Source organism: Nicotiana tabacum, chromosome 3, assembly GCF_000715075.1.
Source record: "Nicotiana tabacum cultivar K326 chromosome 3, ASM71507v2, whole genome shotgun sequence".
NCBI classification, from domain to species: domain Eukaryota; kingdom Viridiplantae; phylum Streptophyta; class Magnoliopsida; order Solanales; family Solanaceae; genus Nicotiana; species Nicotiana tabacum.
In genome coordinates, this window is record NC_134082.1 from 105513517 (window position 1) to 105531738 (window position 18222).

Consider the following 18222-nt stretch of genomic DNA (forward strand, 5'->3'; position numbering starts at 1 on the left):
GATTCCGGGTTTTGGGAGATCTTTTCAGTTGAGAGTGTGTATTTGTATATGCCGAGTGCCATCTTAAACTTTATCATTATGTTTATCTGCAGTTTCTATTAGTTTTTATTTGTTGTTTCTTTTTCCGCAAATTGTTAGGCTTACCTAGTTGTAGAGACTAGGTGCTGTCACGATAGTTCACGGAGGGCGAACTGGGGTTGTGACACTACTATCATGGTCATATGGTAACTTGTATGGTACTAGTCCATAAATAAAATATCAGGTATTAGCGCTCAGCCCGTATTTTATCCCAATATGCCAAATTTGGATGAAAAATTTATTTTCTTTGACTTGCTTCCCCTCTCATCTTCACGAATTTACTCATCATTTATTTAAAATAGCATAATCCTTATAATCTCTAAATAATCTTTTTCCTTGGACTAATGTCAATTACTTTACGACAAATTCAACATACAATACTACAGGGTGCAACGTCGTCATAATTTAATACTGCGAAGCGTAACATCATTGTAATATAATACTGTGGGACGTAATATCGATGTAATATTACGGGGGATAACAATTTATTACATTAGCAAAACACTCATCGATGCCGAGACGAGGTACCCACACCTCGAGAAACTGGCATTGGCACTAGTCGTAGCTTCGTGAAAGCTTAGACCCTATTTCCAGTGCCATCCTATCTCGGTCGTTACCACCTCTTCTTTAAGGGGCATTTTACATAAACTCGAGTTATCGGGGAGGCTGGACAAGTGGTCCATCTAGCTAACCGAGCACGATATCACATATCAGCCACGAACAATGATAAAGTTGCATGTGCTCACCGACTGTGTCATAGATTTCGGCGCAAAGATAATGCCTGAGGCCGAGAAGGACGTCGTCCAGGATTCTCTCCAAGCACAAGACCTCTAGGTCCTATACATCGACAACACATCTAATGTTTTCGAATCCAAACTGGGACTCGTACTCGAGATCCCTACCGGTGAAGTAATTCTCCAATCCATGAGATGCCCAGATATGACTAATAACGAGGCCGAGTATGAGGTGATGATTGCAAGATTGAGGCTAGCACTCAAGTATAGGGCGAAGCTGTTAAAACTCCGTTGTGATTCCCAGCTCGTAGTCTGCCAAGTCACATGGACTTTCTAAATCAAAGAACAAAGGTTGAAAAAAATATTAGACTGAGATTTATAAGATGCTACACAAGTTTGACGAACGCCAGCTCGACCAGATCCCACATGCGCAGAATGCCGAAGCGGACAGCCTCGCCAAACTGGCCGCAACTACCAAATACATCACGACCGGAGATAAAAACATAGTTCACCTTCTCAACTCATCACTAGACCAAATCGAGGTAAGAACCGTAAGCTTAACTTGGGATTAAAATCCTTGAGGTAATAACCGTAAGCTTAACTTGGGATTGGTGCAGTCGTATTATCACCTATTTGCAGGATGGCACACTCCCAAATGACAAAAGAGAAGCCAAGAAACTAAGAATGCAAACAACCAGATATAGTCTCCTCTATAGCAACCCGTACAAAAGGACTTACGGCGGCTCTCTGGTGAAATGCTTGGGCCCAAACCAGACCTAGCGCATCCTCGAAGAAGTCTATGAAGGCCATTGCCGTGCTCACTCCGGCAATCGAGCACTCGTTAGATGTCTCATTCAGGCAAGATACTATTTGCCCACCATAAAAAAGGATGCCTCAGAATTCGGGAAGAAATGCGAACAATGTCAAAAATACGCCCCAATAATTCACCAAGTAGGCGAACATTTCCACTTAGTCACCTCTCCGTGGCCATTCATCAAGTGGGGAATGGACATTGTGGGGCCCCTCCCAGCAGGATGAGGTAATGTATGATTCCTTTTGGTTTTAACTGACTATTTCTCTAAATGGATGGAAGCAAGAGCATCCGCCCAAATACGTGAACAAGAGGTAATCATCTTTATATGAAAAAACATCATCTGCCGATTCGTCCTACCTAAGGAGATCAGCTACGACAACGAACCCTAGTTCAAGGTAAACAAAACTATTGAATTCTTCGAGAAATGGCATATTAAGAGAATACTTTCAACCCCGTATCACCCGGTGTATAACAGAGGCAGAATCCTCCAACAAGTACATATTAAACATTATGAAGAAAAAGCACGAAGACATCAAGGGACTGTGGCCGAAAATACTCCTAGAAGTATTATGGGCATATAGAACTACCCCGAAGACGAGCACAAGAGAGACACCCTACTCTCTGGTCTATGGGACCAAAGAAGTCATACCGGTCGAAGTCGGAGAACCCAGCTTAAGGTACTCCCACGGAAGCGGTACTAGAAATGATGAGGGTGGAAGGTAGGAACTCGATGAGATCGACGAACGAAGAGATATGGCATACATAAGTATGGTCACCCAAAAACAGCAAGCATAACGTTACTACAACAAGAAAGCAAAAGTCCGACCGCTCAAAGTCAGGGACTATGTACTCAAATCCAAAACTCAAGCAAGCAAAGACCCACGGGAAGGCCGATCGGGAACGAATTGGGACGGCCCATATAAAATTACAGCCAAAGCAAACAAGGGTTCATTCCAATTAGAGACAATGGAAGGGAAACAATTACCGAACAATTGGAACATCAGCCACCTTAAGTACTTTAACTTCTAAAAGGAAGAAGTGTCCCCAAGTCGTAATCTTTTTCCCTCACTTGAGTTTTGTCGCATCAGGGTTTTCTCAAGGATGTTTTTAACGAGGTGACAAAAGGGACACTTCGAATAGAAGTATGTGAGGAAGGGACTATTTTTTCTCTTTCATTGCCCGACTTCTCAATACTCTCCAAGTCAAGCAATGAAGGGACTATATAGACTGGGACTGGGACCAGAATGTCAGTCAGAGCCCAAAATTTGTAACTTTCTCCAATCATGTAATTAGAGCGACAATGTCAAAGTAATAAGAAACTTACGTTTGTAAAAAAAACTGTCGGCCCTCGACCATGCTATTAATAAAAGGTTAAGTTTGACCCAGCTCGAGCAACACCTATCGACCCTCGGCCGCATATTAACAAAAGGTTAAGTTTAACCCATCTCGAACAACATCTATCAGCTCGGTCGCACGTTAACAAAAGGTTAAGTTCGACCCATCTCGAACAACACCTATCGGCTCTTCGCCGCACGTTAATAAAAGGTTAAGTTCGACCCATCTCGAACAATACCTATCGGCCCTCGGCCACACCTTAATGAAAGTTAGAATTCGACCAAGTTTGAACAACACTTACGGCCCTCGGCCACGATTTAAAGAGGTTAAAATTCGACCAAGTTCGAATGACACCTATCGGCCCTCAACCACGTTTCAATAGAAGGTTAAACTTAAACAAACAAGAAGCTAAGTCCGACCAAGTTCAAACCTAATCGATCGGTCTGTAGACATACTCGAACCAACACCTATCAGCCCTCGAACGCACCTTAGCACGACGTTAAGTTTGACCCAACTCGGATGAGCACCTACCATCACTCGGCCACAACTTGGCAAAAGATCAAAATCAACCAAGTTCAAACAACACCTATCAACCAAATCCAAATGAAGAGGCACATTCGACCTACATAAACAAAGGGCAAAATGGCCAATAAATATTCGTCCCCAAGGTCGCGACAACTAGAAGACAATGACACTAAAAAGAGCAAAAATCATAACAAGCAAACAACAAAAGCAAAGTACATAAGGACAGAAACAAGCGACAGGTACGAAAGAAGGAGAATAGAACAACTTAAACATTCATATACGAATAAAGAGTTCATTACAAAGGATCTTAAAGATGCCTGCAAAATTACAAAAAAAGGAGAGTCTAAAAGAAAGACTACTGGCCCTCGCCATCATGGACCTCTGCGCCCTCATCACTTCGGTCCCCGACATCCTCGCCACCTTCGCCCTAAGGATAAACGGTATCATACCAGGCGTCCTCCTCAAGTCGGTCTACACACTCTTCCCTATCCTCCTCGTCAGATCGAGGCATAGCGGGATCATATCCACAAGCGACCTGAGCTTCACGAACCTTAACCCAGGTTGTCACAACCCAAACTGATGGGTCGCGACAGGCACCCAGTACCTTACGCAACCGAATACCAATGTAATGTGTTTTTAGTATCATACTATCATAGATAAATGAGCCAAAAAGGCTGTCATGAGATAACTAGAATAAAACATAAGGGAATACTCGACATAGGATGACCCAACATGATATACCGACTTATACATATGACATATGGGCCTATAAGGCCGACATGAACCTTTGTATACTTAAAACATAGGCCGACAAGGTCATATAAGTATCCATATACATGGCATCTGTCTACAAGTCTCTAAGAGTACATAAATGTCATAAAGGTCGGGACATGGCCCCGCTATACCAATCAATACATGTCTAAATCATACTGACCAAATAGGCAACTCCGGAGCAAGTGGAGTGCACCAACACCTTCCGCTGAGCTGATAGCCTACTAGAAGGACTCTCAACCTATCTATCAGGATCTATAGGCATGAAACGCAATATCCCCAAGCAAAAGGGATGCCAGTACAAATAAAGTACCGAGTATGTAAGGCATGAAAATAGTATATAAAAGACATGAAAGAAACATGGAGTAAAGAACTCAACCTGTAATTCTGAATAGCTTTGTGAATTATGAAAAATTTATAATGCCATGCATGTGCATATAAATATCATACCATGCATAGGTATATGCGTACATAACATCATCAAGCCTCTATGGGCATTCCATCATATCATCTCAGCCATTGTGGGCGAAATCATTAATGTATACCAGCTGATCAGGTGGTGGTGCGTTATAACGCCATAACCTTTCCCAATACCCCATATACATATAATATACGCGTATATAACACCATTGGTCATATGTCAATGTACATGTATAAATGAATGCAATGAATAATGAAGTAAATCAATAAGATCTCTTGGAATGTCATAATATCAATATGCTTTCGGATAAAATTTAGCAACTTACGTATTTTTCTAAGACCTATGAACATAAGATATAATAATAGGAAACATGGGGAATCAAGAGCATAGGCACCCCTAGTACATCTATGAATAGAGTTATTTATGAAAGTTGCATATTAGCTCATTTCGTTTATATCATATGGATCATGCCAAAAGAAAATAAGGGATAGACTTTACATACCTTAACTCCATTTAGTACTTAATACCTTCCAAACAATTTTTCAAACAACTCAACTCAATCTACCATAGCACAAGGAGATTTAAAATTAGTGTTGAGGAAAAACTAAGTCTGCAACTTAAACTAGTATAGCTCGTTTATGTAAATTTGGGTAGTATCTCCCTTGTAACAAAGACTTATCCAATACCATATACCAACAACAATGACCAGAGCAATCCAGAAATACATAATTATCAATAACAAGATACCATATAACAACAACAAGTTACAACTACTTCCCGACGAGCGACAAGCTCTGATTGAAATCCGTATACCCTTATCACCCTTTATAGACTTCTTAATTTAACTTAAAAATATTATTAACATGATAATGAAGTCATTCATCAATTATTTCAGCCTTATACCATATATCTATAAAAAAAGAAAACAATCCGCAACTCCAATTATCCTCAATTAGCAACTTTATTCACTAGTTCATGTCTAGTCCATCCATTTGACGTAATCAATGTCAAGATAACCTTAAGCACATGCAAGAACACAATATAATTATCTCCTACAGTGTATTCAAGTCTAAATCCATGTTATATTTAGCTTACAATAGCCCAACACACCCCAATCACTTCATACCAAAAACGACAACTATAGTAGTGTCAAACACCCCGAAAATGTTACAAAGAATGACTAATCTACCATTTCGCCATTATGTGGTGTTTATCCATACCATTTCTACTCCAAAAACTCCATTTAACAGCAGAAAAATAGATAGCCCAAAAGCAGCATGAAACAACCCACAAAACAGTCCACTACAAGTCAAATAACTCGAACCCACGGTTTCTGATTATCGTCCTGTGAGTTCTAACTATTAGAAAATGATTTACCAATCTTTCTTGATATTTAAAAGTTTAAACATAGAAATTAGGTATTTTATTAACTATTAAATACCTTCCAAAACTCAAACTATATAGAAAAAGAGGCGATATAGCGATACTTACGTCGTAGGGATCATTTTAATGTTATCGCTATTTGATTTCGTGACCGGGATGTAATCTTGTTTGAAGCACTTGTAGAAATCTTAAGGGTAAGGTTAGGGGTATTATTTGGTCATTATTTCTGGATAAATGGAGAAAGAAACGAGATAAGGAATGTAAATATCCCATTTTTAAAAAGTCAAAAAGGTGCTACTTAGCACCATATCATTGGCCCTTCTTCATATGCTTATATCTTTTTATCCAGATATCGTATGAATGAACGATTAAAAGAGTTGGAAACTAGATTACAAGCCCTTCAATTTTGAATATAGTATGTCCCAAAATACCTCATATAGCACACGATATGTATTGCTCAAAAAGCTCCGTTACAAGGCAAATCCTTAGTCGGTTTTTCCGCAACTTTAATCCGATTTTCCCCAAACTTTATATTTTCTATCCAAACATCATATATAGCCATATTATAACTTTAAACACATTTAAATCATTATTAACAATTCTCATATTCATCTTAACTTACTTAAGACTTCAGTAAACCTTTCTTATCCTTGTAGAAGGATTTAGTCCTTTTTGAGCTTACATTAGATAATCCTATAATAATAGTGACATCTGAAGTACGGGGTGTAACATCGTTAAATTCTTTATATACTTTCAAAGAGGATCTTATTTTCAAGCTTGCATCAATTGACTTACGATGTACTTTCACATACAAAAATATGAGATATAACACAGGTATCCTAAAAAACGGAGCCCGCTGCGTACAAGTCCCGAAACACATCTAGCCGAGCCTTGATATGGATTCACTCTCTGTATAACTCCCGAGGTACAATAGTAAAATTAGAATCATTGTAAGAGGTTGACCGTGCAAATAATTGAGCTTTCTCAGCCTCTAGAGCGGTCACTCGGTCATGAAGGTTAGAATTATCCTTCTCCAACTCCCCGATCCTCTCTTTGAGCCAGTCCTCCTTAGCTCTCACCGTCGATTGATCATTTTCTCGATCGGCCCGAAGAGTCTTATTCACTAACTCGAACATCTCCGCATTCTTCCGAGCGTCCAAACAAGAAGACTCTGCCTTCTCAAGTTCCTCCTGTTTCTCGGCAAGCTTGTCGCTGAGGGATTCCAACTGAAACTGACACTCATCAAGCTTCCTTCACAATTCAACCACTTGGGCTTGAAGGTCACTACATTGGGACTCCATGCCCCTGCTAACCTCAAGCTCCTCCTCCCTACTTCTCAACTTCCTCTCGAGTACGCTGCACTTCTCTATGGCCTGCACCAGCTCCTCATACCTCTTCTTCAAATTGTAACACCCCAAAAAATTTTGAAGTACTTAAGCGCTATTACGAAAGTTGATGTATGCTAATTATATTATTTCGTATGCAGACGAGGACAATTAATATGATGGAAATTAATTTGGATATGATAATAATTGTACGAGGCATATTATAAGTGATGTGGGGTCTAAGGAGAGCCCTAAGTCTAAGCCAAGTTGGAAATTACATGATAGACTAAAGTTCCAAATGAGTACGCACAAGACCAAACTTTGGACGACCATATATACATGTATATAAGGCTTTATGTGATGGAAAACCTATCAAATTAAAGATCTTCAAGTCTAGTTTCTAACACTTTAAATCATTTTTCATTTGGACATTTCTACAAGAAGTTATCACCAAATTACCAAAGGCTGGCAGAGGAGTCTGCGGATGTGAAACACCCGGGTCCGCGTCTGAAAGAATGGCTGGCAGTGAAGTGCTGCCATAGAATTCAAGGCCACGTTCGAAACCCAGAAATCTGGGCCTATAAATACCAAGTTGGGGGAGAGAGTATTTTGAGTATTGGGGGTTAGGGTTCTTGAGGTGAAGGGGCGATTTAAACTCAAATCAAGTTCAATCAACCAAGGTAAGTTGTTAATGTTGTTTTTGGGTTGATTCTTATTCAATATACAGAGTTCTAACATCATTCTGACATCCAAATGCTAGATTTCATCATCAAATCCTCAAGAACACTAAAATTACCAAAGTTGAGATTTTTCAATATTGAGCTACTAGAGGTAATTTTAATGCTTCAAACTCGTTTATAATGAGTAGTTAGAAGTATTTGAAGCATTTTTACAAGTTTTAATGGTTGAAAGATTGGATTATAAAACTCTAGTTCATGGCATGAATAGTACTTTTGAGAAAATATGAGAGAAGATGAATGGTAATCTTGGCGATGAAATTTATGAATACAATGAACCTATGGAATCATTTGTTAGCAAAAGATAGAAGTGATCAACTAAGTAATCACCCGAATTGTATATTTTGCAATTGTTGATTATGGAAGACGATGAATAGTAACTTGGTGGCAATGGAAAATTGATGTAGTATCATTAACGACTTCGAGTGGGTATTAAAATATAAGAGTGAAGTTGAATGGTCTAACTTGTAAATCTATTTGGCAATTTGAGTTGTTGGAGGCTTGTAGCCAACTTATGAGCCATATATGGATATTGATCAATATCTTAGGTCATATTTTGATATAATTAGGATATCTAATTATAGATATCGACTTGTTGGTGATGTTGAGCATTTTAATCAACATTGGAATAATGGAGGAAGATTGAACACTTGTGAATGTTAATAAAGCAAAAGCGAGGTAAGTTGATTAAAACTTACTCTTCTTGAGGGACTTTCTCTAAAAGCATGTTTCGAGTTAATACTTAAGTTGTTGCAAATGTGCTTTCATGCTTGTGGGGACAAACAAGTACAGATGTCTCCATGTACTAGAATGTTATGTTGCATATGTGTCATGCCGTTTTATAAAATTTTATTTTAAATCTTGTTGGCAAAATGACACTCAAGGTAAATGTTATAAGTTTTTATCAAAACTTACGTATTTACAAGAGTATAGATATTTGAGTGCTATAGATTAGTTTTCATGGAATTTTTTTTTTTAAATTGACGAACAGAATAGCACTTGTGGTATCTTTTAAAGATTAATGTTAAATTGATAAAGGCTTTAGCATGTAAAAGGTTGTTTATTTGATTTTGTTCAAATGACTTAGATTTTCCTTTAAATGTTTTGAGTTGATAAAAATAGATCCTTTGAAGCTACTATGCTATGAATCTATTTTTGAAGTATCAAATATTTTGGGAGTTACTTGTGTTCACCGAGATTGACTTCAGATATATTGTGTTCGTCATCATGAAACTACACGTGCCAGTGTAGGCGTAGATGGACACTTTGTGGTATAGACTATGACAGAGTGCTCTCCCTCGAGAGGGTACTATTTTGTGCTATTATTAGCATGGCTGAGTCGATTCGTACGGTACTATGATGAGACGACCTGAGCAAGTAGGGTATACGATACTTGCCGCTAGGTACATAACCTAGTTGACCTTCTTATGTCGGTGATGGTATAGTATTCCTAGTGAAAGGTAAGGATGATTTTCTTATATTTAGGCCTAATGAGCCGTAAGTGATTTCGATTACTTAAAGCAAATGGAATGATTTTGCATGATTTTCATCCAAAATCTTAGATTGATGTAAATGTTTTAAAATTTTATATCATGGGTTATATTTTACTTCGTTTTTATTTAAAATAACAAGGGCCATGAATTGATAAAATTTCTTATTGTTTTATATCAAATATTGGTGCATTGTTTTTATAAGTTTTTCCCAAGAACTTAAGTTAGAGAGAGTCTATGACACTTATTGAGTACCGTTGTAGTGTACTCAGCCCTTAGGGCCCCCCTCTAGGGTCGCACTTACTTTACATGTTTCAGGATGAGGTATGATACGTAACATGCGGTCAGGGCTAGGATGACTCTCTTCCTGAGTTATATGGTGAGGCACCACTCCTATTTCGTGGTAACTATCATGTTGTTTTTCTTAATTTATGCTAGTCGGGTAGTGCTTAATTCTATTCTTTGGTATATAGGCTCCATAGATAGTTGTGAAAGCATGTAGTAATGGGGTTGTACACAACATACATGAAAATATATTTATTTTACTTAGTCTCAATGTTATTATCATGAAAGGTGTCATTTGTGATTTCGATTTGGAATATATTTTATCATTTAACTTGAAAATGTATATGATTTTCAAGGAGCTTCCGCAGTTAAATTGGTTTTCATGCATATGATTTGGGTGCATCATATGGGTTAGTTCACTCGGGTCGGCTAGTGTGTCGGGTGCTGGTCACGTGGATTTGGGCCATGACACAAATCTTCCCTCAGGGTCTGCACATCACCGCCCTCGCGAAGATGACTTCGGAGATCCCGATACTTATCGCGGTACTTAGTGTATTTATCTTTCAGCTTCACGAAGATATCTTTGCGCCTTTTCTCCCTCCGGGCACCCTTAATTTCTAGAATCACCGACTGCAAACCAAAGAAAAAAGAAAAAGGTTAGAACTTAGAATGCTCTAAAAAGTTAGGAAAAGTTCATATAACAAATACCTACCTTGAGAGTGAGGCCAGCAACTCTCCTTGACAAGGTGCTATCATTTATCTCATTAAGGGTCTTACCGTCAACATCAGAGGGGACCAAGGGCGGAGACTACCTTCTTAGTGTCCACCAATAAGTCGTGATCCATAGGGATCGTGATAGTCCTGGAACCCCCCTCTAATCTTACCTCGAGCTGGGTAAGCCCCTCGTCAATCATTCTCAGGTCGTCCACATCGACGTCAGAACCTGACTTGTCGCCCTCTTCAGCAATACTTTTGCCCCTACCGTCGGTAGGGAAAGAAGTATCCGCAGTTGTTTGAGAGGTTGAAGCCTCCTCTCACTGCGAAAGGTCACGGCCACCAGCAGCCGCCCCCTCGGTCTCAATCCCCTCGGAATGCAGAGACACGTCTGAATTAGCTTCCACTGGCCTCGGAACCTTGAGACTCGGTTCAACATCATCACTCACAAAAATTGTCACTGTCTCACACAACGAGAAGTCCCCTTCCGCCGCATCAATGGCTAGAGGGACTCCATTACCCATATCCACAGACCTCTTCTCTTGAGGTTGAAGATCCCCATCGTTGGGCAAATGCTCACCTTCCTCGTTAATGAGTGAATATAGAGGAGGGGCAGAAGTCTCAACGGCCAGAGAAAAAACGGGGACGGAAGCAGCGACGGGTGGAATCGGGACGAAGGCAGAAGCGGTCGTTGCCGAGGTAGGGGCAGAGACTGAAGGCATAGTGGCCCTCCTCTTCCGGAACGAGGGCGTGGGGGGTCTTGACCTCCTCGAAGACCCTCTGATCAAACCTAAAGGAAAATGAGAAAGGAAGAGATCAGCAAAGGGAATAGATATAGGTGAGGGAGCCACGACGTCAACGATAGGGAATAGGTTACCTGCTGAGGGAAGAGATGGCATGAATCTTTGAGAAAAACTTGACCAATCGCATATCCCTACTGTATGAGGAATGATTTGTCTGACCCAATCGGCAATGTGGGTCACCATCTAGAGAGGTCGAGTAGTAGCTGCAGAAAAAAGGAACGACTGATTAACTAACCCACATTAAGAGAAATTCCAACAAAAAGATGTATAAATACGAGCACCTATGATTAGGGTTCCAAGCCTCAGGGAAGCCGACAGCGGCGGGCACCATGGCCTCGGTCCTAACAAAGAAGTAGTCAAGCCAGAAATGCTGACTAGCCTTGTCATCAATCCTCACCACCAAACATTCTCCCCCGCGGTGGTGAAGATTCAGTTAATCCCTCGATAGAAGTAAGGGGCGAAGAGATGGATCAGGTGACACACTATTTTGTCGATGTAGGCCAATTCAGCAAATTTCATCAACATTATGACCACCTTAAAGATATAAGGGAAGAGTTGCGTCGACATATGTTGTAGTAGTAGCATAACTCCTCTATTAACAATGGCAAATGGAACGAATAGCCAATTATGAACAAATATGCGTAAAGGGCACAAAAGCCAGGACGATGAACCCACACCTCATCGTCGCCCACAAGGATCAAATCTACGTGATCAGGTAGGCCGATCCTAGCCTTGAATTCACTCAATCGCTCACCCGTCATCGTAGATTTAAACCTCTCTGTCACCACTTTCGGTGCCTTGTGGAAGTTGGGTTTAGCTTGGGGCATCGAGGTACGATCTCCTCTATAGTAGGAAGGGTTTCCTCCTCAATGGCAGTTTCGTCGTCCTCCCCCGGTTAGGGAAAACAACATCTCGAGGGACAAAATGATTTTCCATGTGAATATCTGATGGGAGGTCCGACATTGTTATGGAAAGAGATAGAGAAGCAAAGAAAACAATAGAGAGGTTAAAGGATTTTGTGAAGAATAAAAAGAAGAAGCTCTGCTTATGAAGTAGAAAGAGTGGAAAAGTTTTAAAATCAACAAACCACACCCATTTATAAGGCTTGGGGGCATCAAAATTGAAATGGCAAGCCATGATTAGCATGAAGATCGAAACAGTGGAACCAATTAAGGGTCACACGTGAATCGACGCAACGCATCGAGAAACGACATCATCATGACGCATGACATCACTCTTTCTATTGGACCAGACAATTCCAACAGACTTCCCGGGAAATTTAAAGAATTCAAAATGTGCGGCCCTTAGAGAGCCATACTGCCTGAACATTACGACGAGCACGACCTATATAACCAGTGGCAAGCTTGACCACAAACGACATTATCCACTTATCGACCTCGCCGCAAAGACGATCTCGATCAGTGGAGGGACTCATTGTATGGGCCAAAAAATATCTTTGATATAGGCAGGCCACGTCAGCACCATGATGGCCTTCATCAGCTGCCACGTATTATCAGTAAGGTCTCAACAAAGATCTGCCCCAAGTCGAAGTAGCCTTGAAGCGATGAAGGGTGCGGCCGAAGAGTCAGCAAAGATCAAGGTCGGGCAGCCATCGTAGATCAAGGTTGAGGTCGAGCATTTTAGACAGAGTTATAATGGTTGGTTTTAAGATATGACATAAAAGAGAATATTCTAGTGGATATTCTCTATATCTGTACTATTAGGATTTCTAGGAACATGTTCTCTATAAATAGGACGAGACAATGAGAGGGGGGCATGAGATATTAACTTGTAAGAAAATATATTGACTTTATAGAGAGAGAATTTGACCAAATTACAAGCATACAAAAATAACCTTTTCATTAAGATTCTTGTCTAGCATTTTCACATGATCCAAGCACAACCTGAGTGTTCAAAGTCTCATCAATCATTCATCATTGTGAGAGAGAATATTCACAGATCTCACCCCTTTTCGGATGACTCGCACGCTTCTATTTTTACTTAAATTCCATTTATTGCTATTTAATGTCGTATTCTATTTTTTGGATCATTGAACGTTGTTATTGTTGCTCACATTCATTATCATCCGGGTAAATATACAAGTTATTTGTCATAAAACCGATCACCTTTGTCTTTAGGATATTATTATTAGCTAAGATTGACTCTTCTTTATTTAAATCTAATTGGTTGAACCAAGATGGTCAAACAACGCTCTTATTTTGTATCTATCAAACATCTTCTGCCGAACATTTTGGTTAACAATGTCAATGGGGATTATAAAAGTATTTGATGAATCTTTGTGCATCGGTCTCAGTGGATTACAAGACTTAGCCTGATTAGTTTGGGATTGGGTTGTAGTTAATTAATTAAATTAAAATCACCAAATGTACTTGTGAAGTTGTTTGAGTCACCTTACTGAAGCCATTCTGCAGCTCTCTCTCCGCCAACCTTTAAGTTGCCTTTTTAAAATAAAGTATAAATGTAATAAAACATTCTACGTTTCAATTCAAAGTAATGAAGTCTCAAACTTTACAAATGACTGAGATAAATGCATAATTCGCCTAAATAGAACAATTCTTGATCAATTGGAGGAACAATATCCATTTCTTGCATTAAGATATCAATGTGGATGATAATCATATAGGTCATCTACGAGCTTTAAATAGAGTAGCATCGCCCAAACAAATTGCATTAATATACTCAGGGGGACCATGAGCGGGCATGCCTGGAAATAGGAGTCCGTACAGCCTAAGTGCCTGAAGAAGCAAGCTTTCTCTGTATTCTGTTCCATACAGATATGGAAGAAGAAAGCTTCTCACCAATTCCCACAATGCATCCACCCTCTTTGATATTAGTGATCTCAGAGAAAAGTAATTTCTGTCTGGTTCTTCTGAAACGATCTGTGGCACATAATGAAAAAGTGAGATCAGTATCATCTTACGTTGCCTGCTATAATAGGTTCAAATTACACAGATTCATAATTAAGACATTCTTGTTTTACTCACCTTTCCTTCATATATGCTGCTATAGTAAAGGCATGTCCCAAAGTGTTTAAAAAGCAGGGTAGTGTTATCATAAGGCAACCTGGTAACAATATCATGACTGTAAACAAATCTATAATATTCAATGCCATAGTTCCTGAATTGTTCCTTCATGAAGTCCCCGAACTCGCTATCACCTACCCTCGGCTGCCCAAATGTGTAAATTGCTTCCAATCTTTCTAGTATAAAAGCCTCATTGTGGAATGCAAGAACTGCTGCAAAAAGAACTGCGAGTGCACCACCTAAGCTGTGTCCTGTTAGAACAAATTTGGTTTTGTTATTTTTTTGAAACAAGTCTCTTAGTTTTTCCCTGATTGTGTAATATGCTACTGGGCGTTGGTCATCTTGTGGTATATTGGCAGGCCAACTTTCATCTTTCTGCAAGCCCATAGCCTTCATGAAACCGCTGTGGACTTTGCCGATGCTGTGGAATTTGTACCAAGATATGTCGAAATCTGTACTCCAATCATCTGAATTGAAGGGTTCAGTACCTCTAAATGCCACAATAATTCTGTCCGGACTGGTTGTTTTATCATGAAATATGAAGCCTTGAGTCGATTTTGTTTGGTGATACTCTGCCAAGCACAAGTTGTGTTAGAGAAAATATACTCCTATCTGCATAAAAAGCAAAAATCGAACAATAGAGTGATTGACTATTACCGTTCCAAAAATCGTAGGCACCCTGTAACTCCATCTGCATAAAATATTTTTAGAGTCGAGCAGCAGTAATCGAACCAAAAAGTGATGCACTAATATGGAATGTTAAATGAGCTAGTATACCAATTAATAACAAATACAGCACACAAGTTTTTCAAACAGTAGTCTATCATTTTTTTTCCTGCTAATTGAATGTAGCTTAGTGAAATGCGAGTTAATTAGATGTGACCTTCCATTGATCTTCAACGGTAGCTCGGATGAAGGCTTTATTCTCGTAGGCTACTTTTGATGCAATTGCAGAAAGCGCAACAATGTATGTTTTATCCCAAGGTTTGAACTTGTTATGACAATCCACTCTCGGATCTATAAATCCAATTGCGGATAGATAGCTGGCTGACTCTTTTTCTGGCATCACTACCTTCCCTAGCGATAGTAATGCAAGGTTAATTTCATGTATCAGTAAATTTATCCACTATAATAGTAAAGTAATTTAAAATAATTACTGAACTATGTATGAATTGCCCAAAAGCCGATTTAAAAAATACGTGAAATTGTAGATCCAAGAAAACCGGAATTTGACAAATTAAATAGACTGTTGTCTAACCTTGCAAGATTCTCAATAACAGTGTAGGTAGGCTTTGGTTACGAGCTAGAAGATTTAGGCAGAACTCTGAAATTGAACCGCAATAGAACAGAGGCTTTGAAATGAAATGAAGAGCTTTTTGGACGGAGATGGAGAGAAATATGTATCCCCGACGCTCAAAGGCTGTCTCTTTCACTCTCAAAGATTCTATGAATTGTTTGCTTTTAAGGTTGCCGGAGAAGAGAATACGTAGGAGATCCAAAAGACTTGCTTCATCTGGTTTTAGTTGAAGGTATTTTTTGCTACTCACCTTGTTATAACGATCCATGATTAATTGGCGTTAGTGGTAATCATTCTTTTCTGAAACTCTGTCTTTGGAGATCAAAATAACAATATCGTCAAAAATAGTTTTATAACCAAGGTCGTTTATACATTACGATCCACTTTAATTTAGCTTACAGAAGAAGAAAGCAGATTTATTCTTATACTAGTATATAACAACACTATATATCCTGTCTCTTATGCTTTTACATATCAATTCAAGTGGAACTTTAGCATCTTTCAGTTGGGACATGCCTGACAAATATTATACTCTTTGAGACGTGCAAATTAAACAGCTGGCAATGTTGTGTACTGGAGTATTACGTATGAATTTAACAATCTAATGCTGTAGACTTTTTTTTTTTTTTTACATTATTAGATCATTACGTCAAACTCAATTGCGAGTAACTTTCATATAGAATATAATTAATGATTAACTACAAATTAAAAGATGATAAGTTACTTGTTACAACTGATAGATATACATTAATCGATTTTTATACTGTCATTATATATAAGTTAGATTAATATTCTCAGTAAGTGTAGGTCTTTTGGTCGTTTTTAAGTCATCCTCGCTACAAGCTCGTGAAGGGATATTTAAGTGCTCGTGACACATTCCACTGATTCAATAAAGATTTTCTTTCTTTATGCTCTAAGGAATCTATATTACCAGGAAGGATATTTAAGTTATACAGAGTGTTCAATGGTTTAAAAGAACATTAGTCTGTTATACCAGGCTATTTGCAAATTATTCTAGGTTCCTAATAAATGTTTATCACATAGAGTTATCTGCATTTAAGTGACTTCTGGGAATATATTTTTTCACATCATAAAACTCAAACAGTGACTAAAATAGCAACAATAGGAGTATTATTTATCGGGCGTTACATTAGCACTGCACTGCTACACATACGTACATGGGGATACGGATTCGAACGAACCCAATAGCTTTAATCCATACCCCTATATTTGTTTTAAGAATTCTATTACCAGTATGTACAAATTATTAATTTAGAACACAACAACTTAAACGGAAAATTTCAAATTCCAACCCAGACTCTGAACATACACATACAATATGATCCAAATTGGTGCAAGGAAAAAAAATTAATAAGAACAAAAAAAAGCACAGACGGAGTAGATTCTTAAGACGTAATAATGCCAATCTTTTGATACTTTGGTCCATCACTGTTTGACTCAAAAGATATTAACCTTTCTGAACAAATCAATCAAAGAGAATGAAGGGATAAATCCTAATTAAGAATAATTAACTCTATATCCGAGATGAATAAAATAAATAAAAAAACATAGCCGAGTATAAATATTGGCAGTGATTATGGCCAGATTTAATAGCATAAAGAAAGATGCATTAAGTAACATTAAGTGACAATAAAATGTAAATAAAAGAAAAGATTCACCCAATCTTGAGTGAGACGGATCTTGTTTCATTTGATAAAGATGAATGATAGACAAATAAAAGAACCTTATGACCCTTTTTGGATCTGATGAAGATATGGGATCACAGATCCTCCCATCTCTTCAGAGAGGTGTGTTTACATATTTTCTAGAGAGATGGAGAGGGAGAGAACCCGCTGTTTGGGAAGTCCTCTCTCCCTATTTATAAGGGGTATTCCTAGAAAAACCATAAAAGAAAAGGTACAATTAGAGGGAATATTCAGTAGAATATTCCTTTTGAGGATTCCAAAGCAAACTAGTTGTTTCATCACTGCCCGACCTCGACCTTATTGATGACTGTCCGACCTTGGCCTGTCCAACCTCGACCTTATTGGTGACTGTCTGACCTCGGCCTGTCCAACCTCGGCCTTATTGATGATTGTCCGACCTCGACCTTATTGATGATTGTCCAACCTCAGCCTTATTGATGATTGTCCGACCTCGGCCTTATTGATGATTGTCCGACCTCGGCCTTATTGATGATTGTCCGACCTCAGCCTAATGTCTCCGCGTGCCGAATTTCTCTGATCTAATTTTGACCCATACAGTTAGTCCCTCCGCTTATCGAGGTCTTCTGTTGGTCGAGCTCGGTGAGCGGACTTCATTAATCGTATTTCGAGAAATTGGGATGGGGAGGTCGACTAGTGTGGATCGCGACTGAGGGTGCCAAAAAGTGGTATCCCTGTGGGCTGAACTTTAGCAGAGTTCGATGGGGGCCAATGAGTCGAGTGATGAGTCGATCGAGAAGAC

The 18222-nt window shown here is 39.0% G+C and overlaps 1 protein-coding gene across 2 annotated transcripts; it reads right to left on the reverse strand.

The window, feature by feature from the left end:
- Positions 1-13897: 13897 nt before the first annotated feature.
- LOC107811742 (triacylglycerol lipase OBL1-like) lies at positions 13898-16151 on the reverse strand. 2 transcript variants are annotated; one of them, XM_075241379.1, is made up of 5 exons: positions 15718-16151; positions 15343-15536; positions 15117-15138; positions 14421-15031; positions 13898-14315 (listed from the first exon to the last, which is right to left on the reverse strand). In XM_075241379.1, exons 1-5 carry the CDS (start codon positions 16022-16024, stop codon positions 14061-14063), a joined length of 1389 nt encoding a protein of 462 aa, XP_075097480.1. In that variant the 5' UTR covers positions 16025-16151; the 3' UTR covers positions 13898-14060. The 2 variants fall into 2 exon arrangements, with proteins under 2 accessions (XP_075097480.1, XP_016492221.1); XM_016636735.2 differs by having other exon boundaries at positions 15117-15150.
- Positions 16152-18222: the final 2071 nt, after the last annotated feature.